Source organism: Vipera berus, assembly GCF_964194415.1.
Source record: "Vipera berus genome assembly, chromosome: 5".
Classification (NCBI taxonomy): Eukaryota; Metazoa; Chordata; class Lepidosauria; order Squamata; family Viperidae; genus Vipera; species Vipera berus.
The window spans coordinates 87,032,712-87,048,361 of NC_138207.1; the positions used below are offsets into that span (position 1 = coordinate 87,032,712).

At 38.8% G+C, this 15,650-nt stretch overlaps 1 protein-coding gene across 3 annotated transcripts in view; it reads right to left on the reverse strand.

Moving 5' to 3' along the window:
• CCAR1 (cell division cycle and apoptosis regulator 1) overlaps window positions 1-15,650 on the reverse strand; it is a 33,205-nt gene that overhangs the window by 13,916 nt on the left and 3,639 nt on the right. For 2 of the 3 annotated variants that reach the window (XR_014026514.1, XM_081328339.1), the window contains exons 3-11: window positions 9,448-9,617; window positions 7,757-7,801; window positions 6,103-6,135; window positions 5,187-5,380; window positions 4,757-4,871; window positions 4,415-4,601; window positions 3,464-3,593; window positions 3,091-3,252; window positions 2,501-2,726 (exon numbers count right to left, since the gene is read on the reverse strand). Coding sequence is in view for 2 of the 3 variants with exons in the window: in XM_081328339.1 (XP_081184465.1) it covers window positions 2,501-2,726; window positions 3,091-3,252; window positions 3,464-3,593; window positions 4,415-4,601; window positions 4,757-4,871; window positions 5,187-5,380; window positions 6,103-6,135; window positions 7,757-7,801; window positions 9,448-9,617 (1,262 nt within the window). In the remaining variant the exon portion in view is untranslated. The remainder of the gene's footprint in view (window positions 1-2,500; window positions 2,727-3,090; window positions 3,253-3,463; window positions 3,594-4,414; window positions 4,602-4,756; window positions 4,872-5,186; window positions 5,381-6,102; window positions 6,136-7,756; window positions 7,802-9,447; window positions 9,618-15,650) is intronic. The other variant, XM_081328340.1, reaches the window with a different exon arrangement.

A 15,650-nucleotide genomic window follows, 5' to 3' on the forward strand; every position in this document is an offset into this window, starting at 1 on the left:
GTGGGCCTTAGAAAAACTGAGCAACAACAAAGCTAGTGGAGGTGACAGTATTCCAGCTGAGCTATTCAAAATCTTAAAAGACGATGCAGTAAAAGTGCTACACTCAATTTGCCAGCAAATTTGGAAAACTCAACAGCGGCCAAAGGATTGGAAAAGATCAGTTTACATTCCAATTCCAAAGAAAGGCGGTGCCAAAGAATGTTCAAACTACCGCACCATTGCACTCATTTCTCATGCTAGTAACGTTATGCTTAAAATCCTACAAGCTAGACTTCAGCAGTATGTGGATCGAGAACTACCAGAAGTACAGGCAGGATTTCGAAGAGGCAGAGGAACTAGAGATCAAATTGCCAACATACGTTGGATCATGGAGAAAGCTAGGGAGTTCCAGAAAAACATCTACTTCTGCTTCATTGACTATGCTAAAGCCTTTGATTGTGTGGATCATAACAAACTGTGGCAAGTTCTTAAAGAAATGGGCGTACCAGACCATCTTATTTGTCTCTTGAGAAACCTATATGTGGGCCAAGAAGCAACAGTGAGAACTGGACACGGAACCACTGATTGGTTCAAACTTGGGAAAGGAGTCTGGCAAGGCTGTATACTGTCACCCTGCCTATTTAACTTATGCAGAGCACATCATGAGAAAGGAAGGGTTAGAGGAATCAAAAGTTGAAATTAAGATTGCCGGAAGAAATATCAACAACCTAAGATATGCAGATGATACCACTCTAATGGCAGAAAGTGAAGAAGAACTAAATGTTGCGGGTGAAGAGGGAGAGTGCAAAAGTTGGGTTGAAACTAAAGATTAAGAAAACCAAGATCATGACATCCGGCCCTCTCAATTCCTGGCAAATAGATGGGAAAGAAATGGAGGTAGTGACAGATTTTATTTTCCTGGGCTCCAAGATCACCGCAGATGGGGACTGCAGCCAAGAAATTAAAAGACGCTTGCTCCTAGGGAGGAAAGCCATGGCAAATGTAGACAGCACACTAAAAAGCAGAGACATCACCCTGTCAACAAAAGTGCATATAATCAAGGCTGTGGTTTTCCCAGTTGCAATGTATGGCTGTGAAAGTTGGACCATAAGAAAGGCTGAGCGCCAAAGACTTGAGGCCTTTGAACTATGGTGCTGGAGAAGACTCCTGTGAGTCCCTTGGACTGCAAGGCGATCAAACCAGTCAGTCCTAGAGGAGATCACCCCTGACTGCTCTTTAGAAGGCCAGATCCTGAAGTTGAAACTCAAATACTTTGGCCACCTAATGAGAAGGAAGGACTCACTGGAGAAGAGCCTAATGCTGGGAAAGATTGAGGGCAAGAGAAGAAGGGGACGACAGAGAATGAGGTGGCTGGATGGAGTCACTGAAGCAGTTGTTGTTGTTGTTAGCTGTGAAGTCATGTCCGACTCATCGCGACCCTATGGACAACGTTCCTCCAGGCCTTCCTGTCCTCTACCATCTTCTGGAGTCCATTTAAGCTGACGCCTACTGCTTCAGTGACTCCATCCAGCCACCTCATTCTCTGTCGTCCCCTTCTTCTATTGCCCTCAATCTTTCCCAGCATTAGGCTCTTCTCCAGTGAGTCCTTCCTTCTCATTAGCTGGCCAAAGTATTTGAGTTTTAGCTTCAGGATCTGGCCTTCTAAAGAGCAGTCAGGGTTGATCTCCTCTAGGACTGACCGGTTTGATCGCCTTGCAGTCCAACGGAGTCGCAGGAGTCTTCTCCAGCACCATAGTTCAAAGGCCTCAATTCTTTGGCGCTCAGCCTTTTTTATGGTCCAGCTTTCACTGCCATACATTGCAACTCGGAAGACCATAGCCTTGACTATACGCACTTTTGTTGACAGGGTGATGTCTCTGCTTTTTAGTGTGCTGTCTACATTTGCCATGGCTTTCCTCCCCAGGAGCAAGCGTCTTTTAATTTCTTGGCTGCAGTCCCCATCTGCGGTGATCTTGGAGCCCAGGAAAATAAAATCTGTTACTACCTCCATTTCTTTCCCATCTATTTGCCAGGAATTGAGAGGGCCGGATGTCATGATCTTGGTTTTCTTAATGTTAAGTTTCAAGTCAACTTTTGCACTCTCCTTCTTCACTCGCAACAAGAGGGTCTTTATTACTTAATGCTTAATTTTTGATTCAATGCTCTTTAACAATGCAAATCACAACCTGAAAAGCATTTACATTCTACATATAAGTTTCAAGGGCCCACTAAGAGAATCCATAAACAAATACAAAATCAAGTTTGTATTTGAAAATAAAGCATCAAGTACTCAAAACAAAATAATTTGGTAACTGCATTCCTGTTTTCTAATGAATTATGTGAATGTTCAAATTACTCTTTATTTCAGGGTCGGACATGGAAAAAAAAAGCTGAATCCAGACCTGCTATAGTTCCTAAGCCCTCTATTAAAAATAAAGAACACAGGGTATAAATGCTTCTGACAGAACTAGTTCTCCCTAGATTTGTGAAGAAAAGGTGGCATCTGGGATGCCACACCGACCTTTGCGCTGTAAAGATGATCAGCATCTGCTGGGTCCAGAACTGCAGTGTTCTTATCCAGGGGGTCGACTTCTCTTTGCATTACATAGAAATTGCAGTAGTTTCCCAGCTGAAATTGTCTTGGCATAGGAAAGGCATCTACCCAAGTAAATTGGGCATCAAAGAAGTCACTTGGAATATACAAGTTCTGGTATCGTCGCCTCAGTTCCATCATATCGCAACTAAGGCTTTAAATGATAAGAATATTTATTTTACAAACGTAAAAGGCATCCAAGCATTTAAAAGTTCAGTCTCGCCAAAAATAGAGCTGAGCACAAACATATCAGTTTGGTTTGGCTTTTTCATTTGGCTTTAGAGAAAAATGCAATTTTTAAGGCATTTTTGACAGAACGCACTTTATTATTTGTCTAGTCTTCATTAGCATGGACGGTTGGCTAGAATTCTAGGGGTATTAAGTAGAACTGCATGCCTGGAAAGGATGTTTTTTAAGATTACAATGAATAAAAATGAAAAATTCTTAGCCCCACTTATTCCATAATTCAGGTTCTTTCCAGAAATAAAAGTAAAAATGAAATGCATTAAGCTACGTACCAATCTAATGAGAACTTGGAAAACTGGACTGTATAGCGAGGCACAACACGCCGGGGTCTTCGAGGGGATCTTTCTCTCTCCCTTCGAGGGGATCTCTCTCGAGAACGTTTTCTCTGGGGTGATCTTTCCCGTGACCTGCGTCTTTCACGCTCTCTCTCACGACTTAAAACAAACATGAAATACATTTTTTAAAAAATTTTTAGTCTTTGGAGTATTAGGAATGCACCAAACACATTCTATCGTTCCAGCCACAGGAATTGCCAATAAACTTTAAATAATGTTTCTATTCATTTGCTTTTTGTCAAAATGTTGCTTTTATCTCAACTTTAAATAATTATCCAGGAGAAAAAAAAACTGGAATTTTATAACACACCTTCTGTCATCTTTTCTGTTTGCCATGGGGTCTCCTCTGTCATTCCGACCTGAAAATCTAGGTGGTGGATCTAATCTTCGGGCTGGCTGAGGCTGTGAAACTATTCGAACAGGAGGCTGCAGTAAACCACCTTAAGGGGTGGGTGGGGAGAGAAACCACAAGTTTTAAAAAACGTTTTCATAATACTGTATTAATAAATCTGTTGAATTACTATTTGTATTTTTAAGGAGGGAAGGTCCAGAAATACCTTCTAATAAACCAAAGCCTTCATTAAGTCAGATTTAATAAACCAGGGATGAAGCTGGTTTATTATGGATACATTCAGTGGTGGGATTCAGCCACTTCGCACTTCGGCAGAATCGGTAGCTAATTTTTTTTTTGTTGCCCAGGCCCAGAACGGACTTCCAAAAACAGCATCCATACAAAGAACCAGTTGTTCACATATTTGAATCCCACCACTGGATACACTGAACAACACACTTATTCTGTGGCTTTGTGATTTGCTGTGAATGCCAACATCAGGATCCAGCAATAGTTAATGTAGCAATGGCACTTAAGACTTCTATACTGCTTCATAGTGCTTTACAGAAGTCTCTTAAGTGGTTCACAGTTTCAGTATATTGCCTTGACAATCTGGGTCCTCCTACAAGAATTGTTCGGAATTTTGTACATCACCCGTAAGTGTTACATTGAAAAAATGCATATGAAGGGAATCAATTTGTTTTTCTTTTTCGTGCGGGGACGTTGCTAACAGATGAGTGAGAACTTTAGAATAAACTTCAGATCCCTTCCCAGTCAGGTGGCAGTAGAGAAATTTGCCTGTCCAAGCCTCTGATAACAAAACACAAAACTGTAGATGATAAAAGTGTCTGGCCCATTTGTGCTCCTGAGCGCGTGAAAACGTTACACCTCACATTAACCAAAAGCCCCAAGTCATGCTTCCGGGAATACCTTTCTGTTGTGGCTGCTGTAATAACGGCTGTGGCTGCGCCTGAAGCAAAGGTGTTATAGAAGCAGCCGATATTTGTGCCTGCAGGAGAGGCTGGGGCTGCGGCTGGACACTGAACGCAGGCTGCTGTGCGATGGGTTGGAGCCCTGGTGGAGGAGTCTTGAGTAAAGGCTGGGTCTGAGTTTGGTTCTAGTAAGGGGAGAAAAAAAGGACGTCATTTGGTTTGGCTTCACCTCTGATGTGCCAGTAACAGTAGACTGGAACATCAGTTTTGTCAAATGGGCGACTATGTAAATTTGAAAAAGAAAAAGAAAAACAAACAAACCAGCAAGAGCTTATTATACCTGGTTTGGTAATGTTTGAATTCGCTGTGCGTTCCATTTGAAAGGCATATTAGGGTTATACGTGGCTTCTACCAAAACCCGGTCTCCAACTTGAGGAGTCTTCCCTTTAACAGCGCTGCAGAATTAAAGAAGGCCACAACGTTAGTTTTATGCCAGCACTCTCTCCGGATGAAATTAATTCTTAAACCAAAAAGTCTAAGTATATTTGCTAGGTGGAACAGGTTTCAGAAAAACAGACATGAAATTAGTTAAGGATTTTAAAAAAACACAAATTAAGTAAAGAAAAACAAAAAAACCCACCCACGTGTCTGCACCCTTCTATATATCTTGGAAGCATCTGGGGCGTTGTTCACTACTAAAATCCAATTCGTAATTCACGTTGCCATCAATTATGTACAAACCAGAGAATACCAACCAGAGATTAGCCTACCTGAGTTGGAAGAACACATCTTCATCAACAAAACCAAAAGTGTCGTGGAGCTTGGTAACCACCCCAGTGAAGACCCGCTGTTTCTGGGGCTGGGTCTGCTGCTGACTTGACCGTGGCGCTGGATACGAAACAGTTATTTGTGCTGCTGGCTGAGGTGTAGAGAGGCTAAGGCTTGTTGGCAATGCCACAGCTGGCTGAATAAAAAAATGAAGCGGGAAGCCATATAAGCCCTCAGAGCTTCCTAAATGTTAGGAACTAACCAATATTCTGGTAATGAGTGGTACCAAGTGATGGAAAGGCATCTATCAGAAGCGCAAAGGGGGCAGGATGACCGTGTGGAAAAAGTATATATTTTTTCCCTATCTGTAAACCACAAGAATCTCAGGTAAGTCAACAAATGCATCAGAAATCCAACCTGCACATAAGGCAGGCTTTTCCTCCAAACCAACGCCAGAGGCAGAGGGGAGGATTTTGAAGAAACTAGCTTAACCATTTAGCATTCTGGTGTTTACAAAGTAAAAGCAATTTGCTCTGAAAAACATACTAATTTCATGTTTTAAACAACTTAAAAATATTTTCAAATGATATTATTGTTTGAAATTCAAACAATAATATTTGGAAGTTAATTCCGTTGGATTAAAAATTTAAAACTGCCAAATATATCTGATACTTTATTTTAAAATATGAACTATTCAACGTAAAAGAACGAATTCTTCCAAGGAACACCGTATTGGGAAAAAGTAGGAGAACGCATTATATACAAAATAAAGATGGGATAATATTTGCCCTAGAAAAAAAATATAACCAAGGGTTTAATCAAAATATTATATATAAACTACACTGCAAAATCTGTCATACTTACACACATATTCACATTAGGTTTTATGACAAGAGAATTTTTAAAAAGCTAACTAACCTGAGTTAAAAGTGTTTGCTGAGGCTGCTGCAACTTAAAAAATAAACAAGATAATTAGTTTTTATACTGCATACTTTTTGATTTCACCTGTATTTACATATATAATATACTGCAAAATATTACATTGCTTAAGTCTGCTTTCTACTATTGCACAGCAAACAGGTTACAAATTCCATGAAAACATATAACATTGTATTTTAAATACTAAATCAATATGTAACTATTAACATTTCCCATTTTAGGTTGAATTGTTCTTCCTCTTCAAAGGGAAAACTAGATACAAAGGAATAAGAATAGCCTTCATTAAAGGATAGGGAAATGTTTCCTTTGTTGCATTAAGACCATATTCTTCCCTTTACTATTCTATGTGGAAGAAATTCAATAATGCTGATGACAGCTAGTTTGCCTATAAAACTAATTGTATATGCACACAGACTGCAACATTCACATAAATAAAGCTAACCAATTTTTTTTTAAAAAATGTTCCAACTATCAAAATAGCAATATTTTCCAAATCTTCACTATAATTTTTATTCAGTATAAGCTAAATATATCTATTTCATGCATTCATTATTCAATAGCATATAAAGATAAAGGTAAAGGTTCCCCTGCACACGTGTGCTAGTCGTTTCCAACTCTAGGGGCCGGTGCTCATCTCCGTTTCAAAGCTGAAGAGCCAGTGCTCCGTAGTCATGTGGCCAGCATGACTAGACGCCAAAGGCTCACGGAACGCTGTTACCTTCCCACCGTAGTGGTCCCTATTTTTCTACTTGCATTTTTATGTGCTTTCGAACTGCTAGGTTGGCAGAAGCTGGGACAAGTAACAGGCGCTCACTCTGTTATGCGGCACTCGGGTCGACAAGCTCAGCGTCCTAAACCACTGAGCCACCGCGTCCCTATTCAATAGCATATAAAAAGGGACTAAACCAATGACAAATAATGCTTATTGATACAGCAAGCAGAGGTACTATATATTAATAAGCCTTTCATGGGTTTAAACCAGGTGTCTTCAAACTTGGCCCTTTTATGGCTGAGGAATTCTGGAAGTCCACAAGTCATAAAAGGGCCAAGTTTGAAGACACCTGGTTTAAACACATACAGGCAGCCCTCAACTTATGACCACAATTGACCAGGTTTTTGTTGCTAACTGAAACATTTGTTAAAAGAAATTTTGCTCCATTTTATGACCTTTCTTGCCCCAGTTGTTAAGTGAATCCCTGCAGGTGTTAAATTAGTAGCATGGTCGTTAAGTGAATCTGGCTTTCCCACTGACTTTTCTCAGAAGGTCGCAAAAGGTGATCACATGACCCCCTGGACACTGCAACCATCATAAATAGGAATCAGTTGCAAGCAGCTGAATTTTGATCATGTGATCACGGGGATGCTGCAACGGCCGTAAGTGTAAAAAAAGGTCATAAGTCACTTTTTTCATTGCCATTGTAACTCTGAATGATCACAAAATGAATTGTTATAAGTCGAGGATTACCTGTATTTAACTTAAAAAGTCTACTTTGGGTAACATTGGACTCCTATGACTTGTCAGTATAGGGATTTTTGGCAACAATACAAATGTGCTTTGTTTAAAATATACTTTGTGGTTGCCTGCCCAGCCCAATTCAGACTCAACAAAACAACCATAAAGAATTATACAAACCTGCTGTTGTACACTATAGAGGGTCTGCTGAGGTTGGGAATATTGCTGAAAAACATACAAATTGTGAATAACTACATATATAACTATATAAGTATAAATATGTGTGTGTGTGTGTATACACATACATACACACAGACACAATCAACTATATAACTATATATATAACACACACACACCTACATATATGTATATAACTATACACGCATGCACACACAAATATACTGCCATACAAAAATCTCATATAATTACATCTAAAATAACATTAAGCTATTGTTCTAGATCAGGGTTAGGCAACCTTGGCTCTTTTATGACTTGTGGACTTCAACTCCCAGAATTCCTGAGCCAGCCAAGTCCACGAGTCATAAAAGAGCCAAGGTTGCCTACCCCTGTTCTAGATCAACAAACATTGGTAATATTTTACTAGGTACATAAAACTGAATTGAAATACAGAAAATATTTTTCCTCAATTATCACTCTAGATTCTACAACATGTATGGATGTGTCATGCACGGAACACAGTTTAATAAAATTAACAGCAGTTGTCCAAAAGCATGAATGTTAATTTAACAGTCCCTCTTATTCTGTTTAATTTACATCAGTTATTTGGGAAGAAGGAAGCCGTATCCTTGAATGTTTTTGTTTAAAGCTTGTGTATGGCTCTTGGTTTCCAAAATCACACTTCTAAATTAACTAACTCAAGTTTTAGGCTCAAACTACTTCTGGCTGAAAATAGGGTCTCAAAGCAATTACGAGGGCAATTTGGAAATAAACCTCTGTTTGGTTAGCAATGACAGACACGAGCAGATACAGAACTTTTATTATACACATTAGAAAACTACATTACATTAGTTTTTGACATAATCGCCATTCAAATTGAGGCACTTGTTATAACGTCTTACAAGGTTTGACTTGTACTACTACTTAGTAGTAGTTGCTCGGCGCCAAATCTGGGCTGTAAAGGGGGGTGATCAAAAACATTCCAATTGCTTCAAAAGTTCTAGTGTTGTACGGGCGAGCATTATGGGCATTATCGTGAACCAACACGACACTGGAAGTCAGCATGCCCCAACAATTGTTATGGATGGCTCATCTGAGTTTTCGTAACATTTCACAGTAGACTTCTGAACTGATGGTCAAACCACGCTCCATGAACCTCACTAGCAGAACTCCTTTGGCGTCTCCACATTTGGTAAAATTTTCTATGGCACCACTTCCAGTGTGGTGTTGGTTCACGATAATACTCGCCCGCACACCGCTAGATGCACCAAAAACTTCTGAAGCAGTTCTGTTAGGATGTTTTTGATCACCCCCCCCCATAGCCCAGATTTGGCGCCGAGTGACTACTACTAACATGTAAGACATTAGGACAAGTTCCTCAGTTTGAATGATTATGTCAAAAAGTAATATAATGTTGTAGTTTTCTATTGTGTATAATAAAGGTTCTGTATCTGCGAGTGACTGTCATTGCTAACCAAATGGAGGTTTATTTCCGAATTGCCATGGTAGATAAAACTTGCAGAATCCTATTAAGTAGCAATGTGTAATATGTTCTCCAAAAGGTACAGAGGATCCCTATTGTACTTGCACAGACTTAAAATGCAGTACTTGCCCCAAATAACAATTATCCAATTTTGCAGCTTATTCTTTGACATTATCAGTGGTTACATTGGGTGAAAAGTTGTTCCTTTTACCTGCTGTAATGCAGCAGCTGCAGCTGCAGCTTGCTGTTGCAAAGCAGCTGTCTGAGTGAGCTGATAGTTTGTTGGCGTTTGAGTATTGAGTCCTGCTGCCAATGCAGTTTGCTGTGTATATATTGTAGGAGATGCTCCAAGTAGTGAAGGTTGTTGTACACCCAGAGCAGCTGAAAGGAGAGAGCTGAGCATTAGGAAATCCTAATTCTGATTAGTGGGATTTCAAGTCAAATCCAGCACTCTAGATTTTAAGAGCAGCAAAATTTTGCAGAACTGACTCTTCTTTGCATTTTGAAAGGTGAAACTTTTAAAATTGAAACAAAAATATTTCCTTGTCTAATAGGCAGTGCTGAATGTACAATGCTGGCAAAATATGTATTTACTTAAACATGGAATGCAAATTTGATATATTAGGCCTGTTCTTACAGTAGAGTTAATGACCGCTGTATATAAACTCAGCTGATTGCATTGAATTCAATTCTTCTTACAATGTGTCCAGTGATACAGTACCTTGATTTAGAAAAAATATCTTATTTCAACACATCACTTGCTTTCTGATGGAAATGCTATTGTAGAAGGCCAAATAGCCTTGTCAACTTAGTTTAGGAAAGGGTTTGACATTTTAAGTGAGCATCACAGCAGAGAAAATTGCTCCAAACTAATTGAATAGGCTTTCTGAAATGAGTTCCATCTTTTTATCTTTTTTATTCATCTACAACTTCATGTTAATGTGTGGCTTCCTCTCTCCTTGTTGTTCATCTGCATAAAATGATAGATCTTTTTCTAATACACAGTATTCCAAAGTACTCTTTTAAAAAAACAGTGCAATACTGTACATGTGTTCACATATGTCTAAAATGATCCGACACACTCAAGCATTGTATTTGCCCTTCAAGCTATTTATCTCTTTGCTGAATATTTAGCCTTGAAACATTAATTGATTAAAATGAAATAACTATAGGCCTTAAGAAATAAAATACAAGAATGGTCAATCAACATCATTGGCGCACAAATGTTATGGTCTGTAAACAATGGTTTATATTCACCATGATGTGAACCATAAGAACATAATTAAACTTGCTGAATCAGACCAAGGCTTACTTCATTCCAAAATTCTGTATCTAACAGTGGCCAAAACTATACTTTACAACAGGTGTTTGTAAGCAGGAAATGAATAGAATAGAATAGAATAGAATAGAATAGAATAGAATAGAATAGAATAGAATAGAATAGAATGGAATGGAATGGAATGGAATGGAATGGAATGGAATAGAATAGAATAGAATAGAATAGAATAGAATAGGAGCTGGAAGGGACCTTGGAGGTCTTCTAGTCCAGTCCCTTGCTCAAGCAGGAGAATCTGTACCATCTCAGACTGGTGATTGTCTAGTCTCTTCTTAAAAATCTCCAGTGATGGAGCACCCATGATTTCTGGGGATAAGCTGTTCCACTGGTTAATTGTCCTCACTGTCAGAAAGTTTCTCCTTAATTCCAGATTGAATCTCTCTTTGTTCAGTTTCCAACCATTGTTTCTCATCCTTCCCTCTGGTGCTTTGGTGAACAACCTTCCCCCCTCTTCCTTGTGGCAGCCCCTCAGATACTGGAATACTGCTATCATGTTACCCCTATTTCTTCTTTTCATTAGATTAGCCAAACTCAAGTCCCGCAGCCATTCTTTGCATGTTTTAGCCTCCAGGCCTTTGATCATCTTAGTTGCTCTTCTCTGATTTTTTTCCAAACTCTCAGCATCTTTTTTGTGATATGGTGACCAAAATTGGCTGCAGTACTCCAGGGGTGGTCTTACTAGGGTTTTATAATGTGGTATTAGTACGTGTGATCTTGATGCTATGCCTCTGGTATATAACCCAGGACTGTATGAGCTTTTTTGGTTGCTGCTGTGCACTGCTGGCTCGTAGTCAAGTGATCGTCCACTAGGATTCCAAGGTCCCTCTCATGACATATGCTTCTCCTGCTGATATTTTCCTACAACTATAGGTACTCATTTAGCAACCACAATTTGGTCATTAAGTGAAACAGTCGCAAAGAAAAACCACAACTGCACTTACACTCTGAATTCAGCTTTCCCTTGCTTTTCAAACCTACAAAGCTTGTAAATGACAGGACTGATCACAAACTTACTTCTTCATTACTGTTGTAATGGTGAACGGTCACAAAGTAAGACAGCTGCTAAATGAGAACTGCTTGCAGTATTTGGAGGCGTGCTGATTGAAACAGAGAAGTAACAATCTTCTAGAGTAGTAATTTATAAAATGCAAAAAAGTTAACTAAATTCAAAAATCCCCAAAATTAATTTTATTTATATATATATATGTAAGGTGCTGGAGTCTTTTTCTCTTTTGCATAGTCTGTATGTTGTGAAATTAAAGAATTTTCGTCATGCCTTGTGATTGCCAGTTGGTGTTCATGGGTGCGTTCTGCCAGTCTTCTGCCTGTTTGTCCCACATAGTCGTTGTTGCAGTTCTTACATTATATGTTGTAGATGACTCCTGTTTTTTCTTCTGGAGTTGCTGGGTCTTTTGGTTTGCATACACACACCCACACACAAAGACATACATACACAAAGTTGTACAGTAAATATTTTAATGGATGGAAGCCATAACTTATCACAATTGTCCATAGCTAATCTATCTTGATGAATTCCGCAAACTGCTGATTATTTGAAGCTATATGTTTATTTTTCCAATAATGAACAATAAGTAATTAGCTATAAGTAAGATAAACTTCAAAAGAAAACAAATAGCTGAAGATATTGAACTTATAATGTCACTGAAAATAATGCATGTAATAACTTCCTTCCCAAATGGAATACTGTTGAAACATAGTTAAATAAAGCTTTAATTTCACTGCACCTGTAATAACAATTTATTCAGACTTTTTCTATATAAATTCAATAGTCATTTCTGAAATATTATTTCCTGTTACTACTACTAAATTTGTGTCGGGAGCAACAAAGTACTTCTAGATTGAAAGGTGACATCACCGTTGCCCAGAGGGCACGCTGTTGGGGCTCCTTTCATGTCTCCATTAAGTTGGTCACCAAAGTGGTACCCATCTATCTACTCGTGGTCACCCACTTTAGAAATGCTGGGTTGGCAGAAGCTGGAGCATGTGATGGGAGCTCAACCAATCCTGCGGCAGCAACTGGGTCTCAAAGACAAGCCTGCTAATTGTCAGCCCAGGGTCCTAATCTCGTGACCCACCATGCTCCTCTCCACCACCCTCCTCTATATTTCTTGTTGAAAAATATATAATCTAAAATTTACTGAAATTTTTGGTATTTTTTTGTATTAGCTAAATAAAACATGGAAGTGTAAACCATTGTGTGTGAAATGGTATTAGCTAAATAAAACATGGAAGTGTAAACCATTGTGTGTGAAATGGTATTAGCTAAATAAAACATGGAAGTGTAAACCATTGTGTGTGAAATGGTATACACACACACACACACACACACAGATAAAGATAAGGAAATAAATGAATAACTCTTGATAGATTAGGTCTCCCTGCTTTTATCAAACCTGTTTAAAGTTATTCATGCTTGTGCAAATCACATGTTACATTAACGAATTCCTCTGATTATTTAAAACACTACGTCAGGGGTGCCAAACTGGTGGCCCGTGGGCCAGATGTGTCACATGCAGGCCATGTCCACACCGGCTCTGCAAAGGCAAAAAACACTGTGATACATCATGATATGTCACGTGACGCAATCGAGTTTGACACCTGTGCTCTAAGTAAAGCTTATTTAATCTAACTCTCTTTCTAATCAGTTTCACTGGATGACCCGTTTTAGTTTTTCTAAAGAGGGGGGAAAACTCTGTTTTATTTATGCCATGCTTGATTTCATGCCTCTGATCATGTTCTACTTCAATCACCGTTTTTCTGAGCTGAAGGCTCAGCCCTCTTCTGCTAGGAATGCCATTTGTGTCACTGATGGTGTTGTTTGCCTTCTTCTGCACTTCTTCCAGCTTCATTACATTCATTTTAAAATGTGACAAACTGAACTGCATACAGAATTTCATATTTGGCTAGATCTTACATCTTTACAAGAATATTTCAACACTGGTAATTTACTATTTTAAATCCGTTTCCAAGTAATCCCCAAAATTTACCTTTTTTCACAGGTGTCAGACAAAGACAACATTTTCTCTGAGGTATCTATGTCATCTAGATCTTTTTCCATCTTACTGTGTTTCCCCGAAAATAAGACTGGGTCTTATATTAATTTTTGCTCCAAAAGACTTAGGGCTTATTTTCCGGTTAGGGCTTATTTTCGTGGAAATACAGTAACTAAATGTGTCCGTCTGGCTGAAAATCTTAACTGGGGCTTATTTTGGGAGTAGGGCTTATATTACTAGCATCCTGAAAAATCATGGTAGGGCTTATTTTCTGATTGGGTCTTATTTTGGGGAAAACATGGTAGTTTTAAATAGCTCAGACCCTATCAGAAGTTAGAGGGTTCCCCCCCCCCAAGGTAACTTAATTAACATTTGCTTAAGTTGAACAATCTACCATCTGGTTAACTATTCACCTACCTACTCCTTTTAGCGCTCTGCACAAACACTTGGCCTTCATCAGCCCAAATAATTTAATTTACTCCTGCAAACTCAGCCATCTAATGCTTAATCTAAATTAAGACTCTTTAGGAATAAATTAAAGAGCCAGCAGAATTGTTTCAAGAGATTCCATTTCTTATCCCCCTCTGCTAAGACAACTGCACATCTGAACCTACATTTGCATTTGGTTTTTAACTGATCAGCAATTCATAAAAGAGCATAAAAGTCCTGTTATCTGATAATTGCTAGGTTTCCTCAGGAGGACAAATTCTCTGTCACTGATCTGATAGGCGAGTTACATATTTTGCTGGACTATCAGTGTCAAATTTAAGTTCTTCAATAATAATGTGTAGGAGCCATTGGGGCTTCTTGATTAATTACTGTATAATCTTCAAACTATCCTCTTTTTATTTCAATTATATTTAACTACTCCAATTCTCTAAGAAAATTAATGTCTTATATCTTTTGCAGAAAAAATAGATGCTTTGACTTTAGACTGATTGTGGGAAAATGTCTATTGAAATAAGGACCCAAAGTGTTTGGTGATAGACATAAAGTATCTTTTACTGGCTTGCACAACCTTCCATGTGGAATAGGTTACATTTCTGGAACCACGTTCACATCATAAGCCTTGGTGGAGCAGTGGGCTAATGCCTCCTTAAGTAACACCAGCTGCCTGCAATTAGTGCAGGTTCGCGTCCCACCAGGCTCAAGGTTGACTCAGCCTTCCATCCTTCCGAGGTAGGTAAAATGAGGACCCAGATTGTTGTGGGCAATTAAGCTGACTTTGTAATAATGCCACTTGGGGGTGTGTGAAAACCCTAATAAGCAGGCATATACATAGAATGAAGGCTACTGCTAAGCTTGTAAGCCGCCCTGAGTCTTCGGAGAAGGGCGGGATATAAATGGAATTAAAATAAAAATAAATAAATAAAACTCAGGGTATCAATCTGCTATCTAGCCCCCCAAATTTAATTTCTAGGACTGTCAGCCACATTTTTCAATGTCATTACTACCAATGTGAAGTACAACTATTACCCTCTCCTGAGAATTATCCTGATTATTTATTTTTCCATTTATTAAGGAATTTTATAGGGCTGCCCAATTCACAGTGACTCTGGGCAGCATACAAAGACCCCCAATACAAAACTCATTACCTGTCCCACTCCCCCCACCTAGATTGTGTAATGATGTTAATAAGCCTTGCACCACACAGGCACATAACCATGTAGTCTACATGCCTAAAGCAAACACAACTCTCTAATTATCAAATTACCCACGACCTCTGCAAGCACTAGATATAGGTTCATGATACAAAAACTGTGTCCTACAGAAACATCTGCTCTCTTCAAAATTATGTTCTTCCCTGAATTCTTCACTCTCCCTAATAACAAAGGTGATATCATTCTGAAAGTCAATCAATGTCTGACTTTGTCTTATCTGTACATTTCTCCAGCTTGCTAAATATCTCCAACTTGGCCACCTTGTTTTCAAGGAAATATGTATGCTGTCTGAGAGTCGAGCTTTTGCATATATATAAATCCACAATTTATATCTACTAAGCACCCTTGACACTCTATACAAAAACTTTAAATGGCCCTCTCTTCAGATAAGACTACCAGCTTT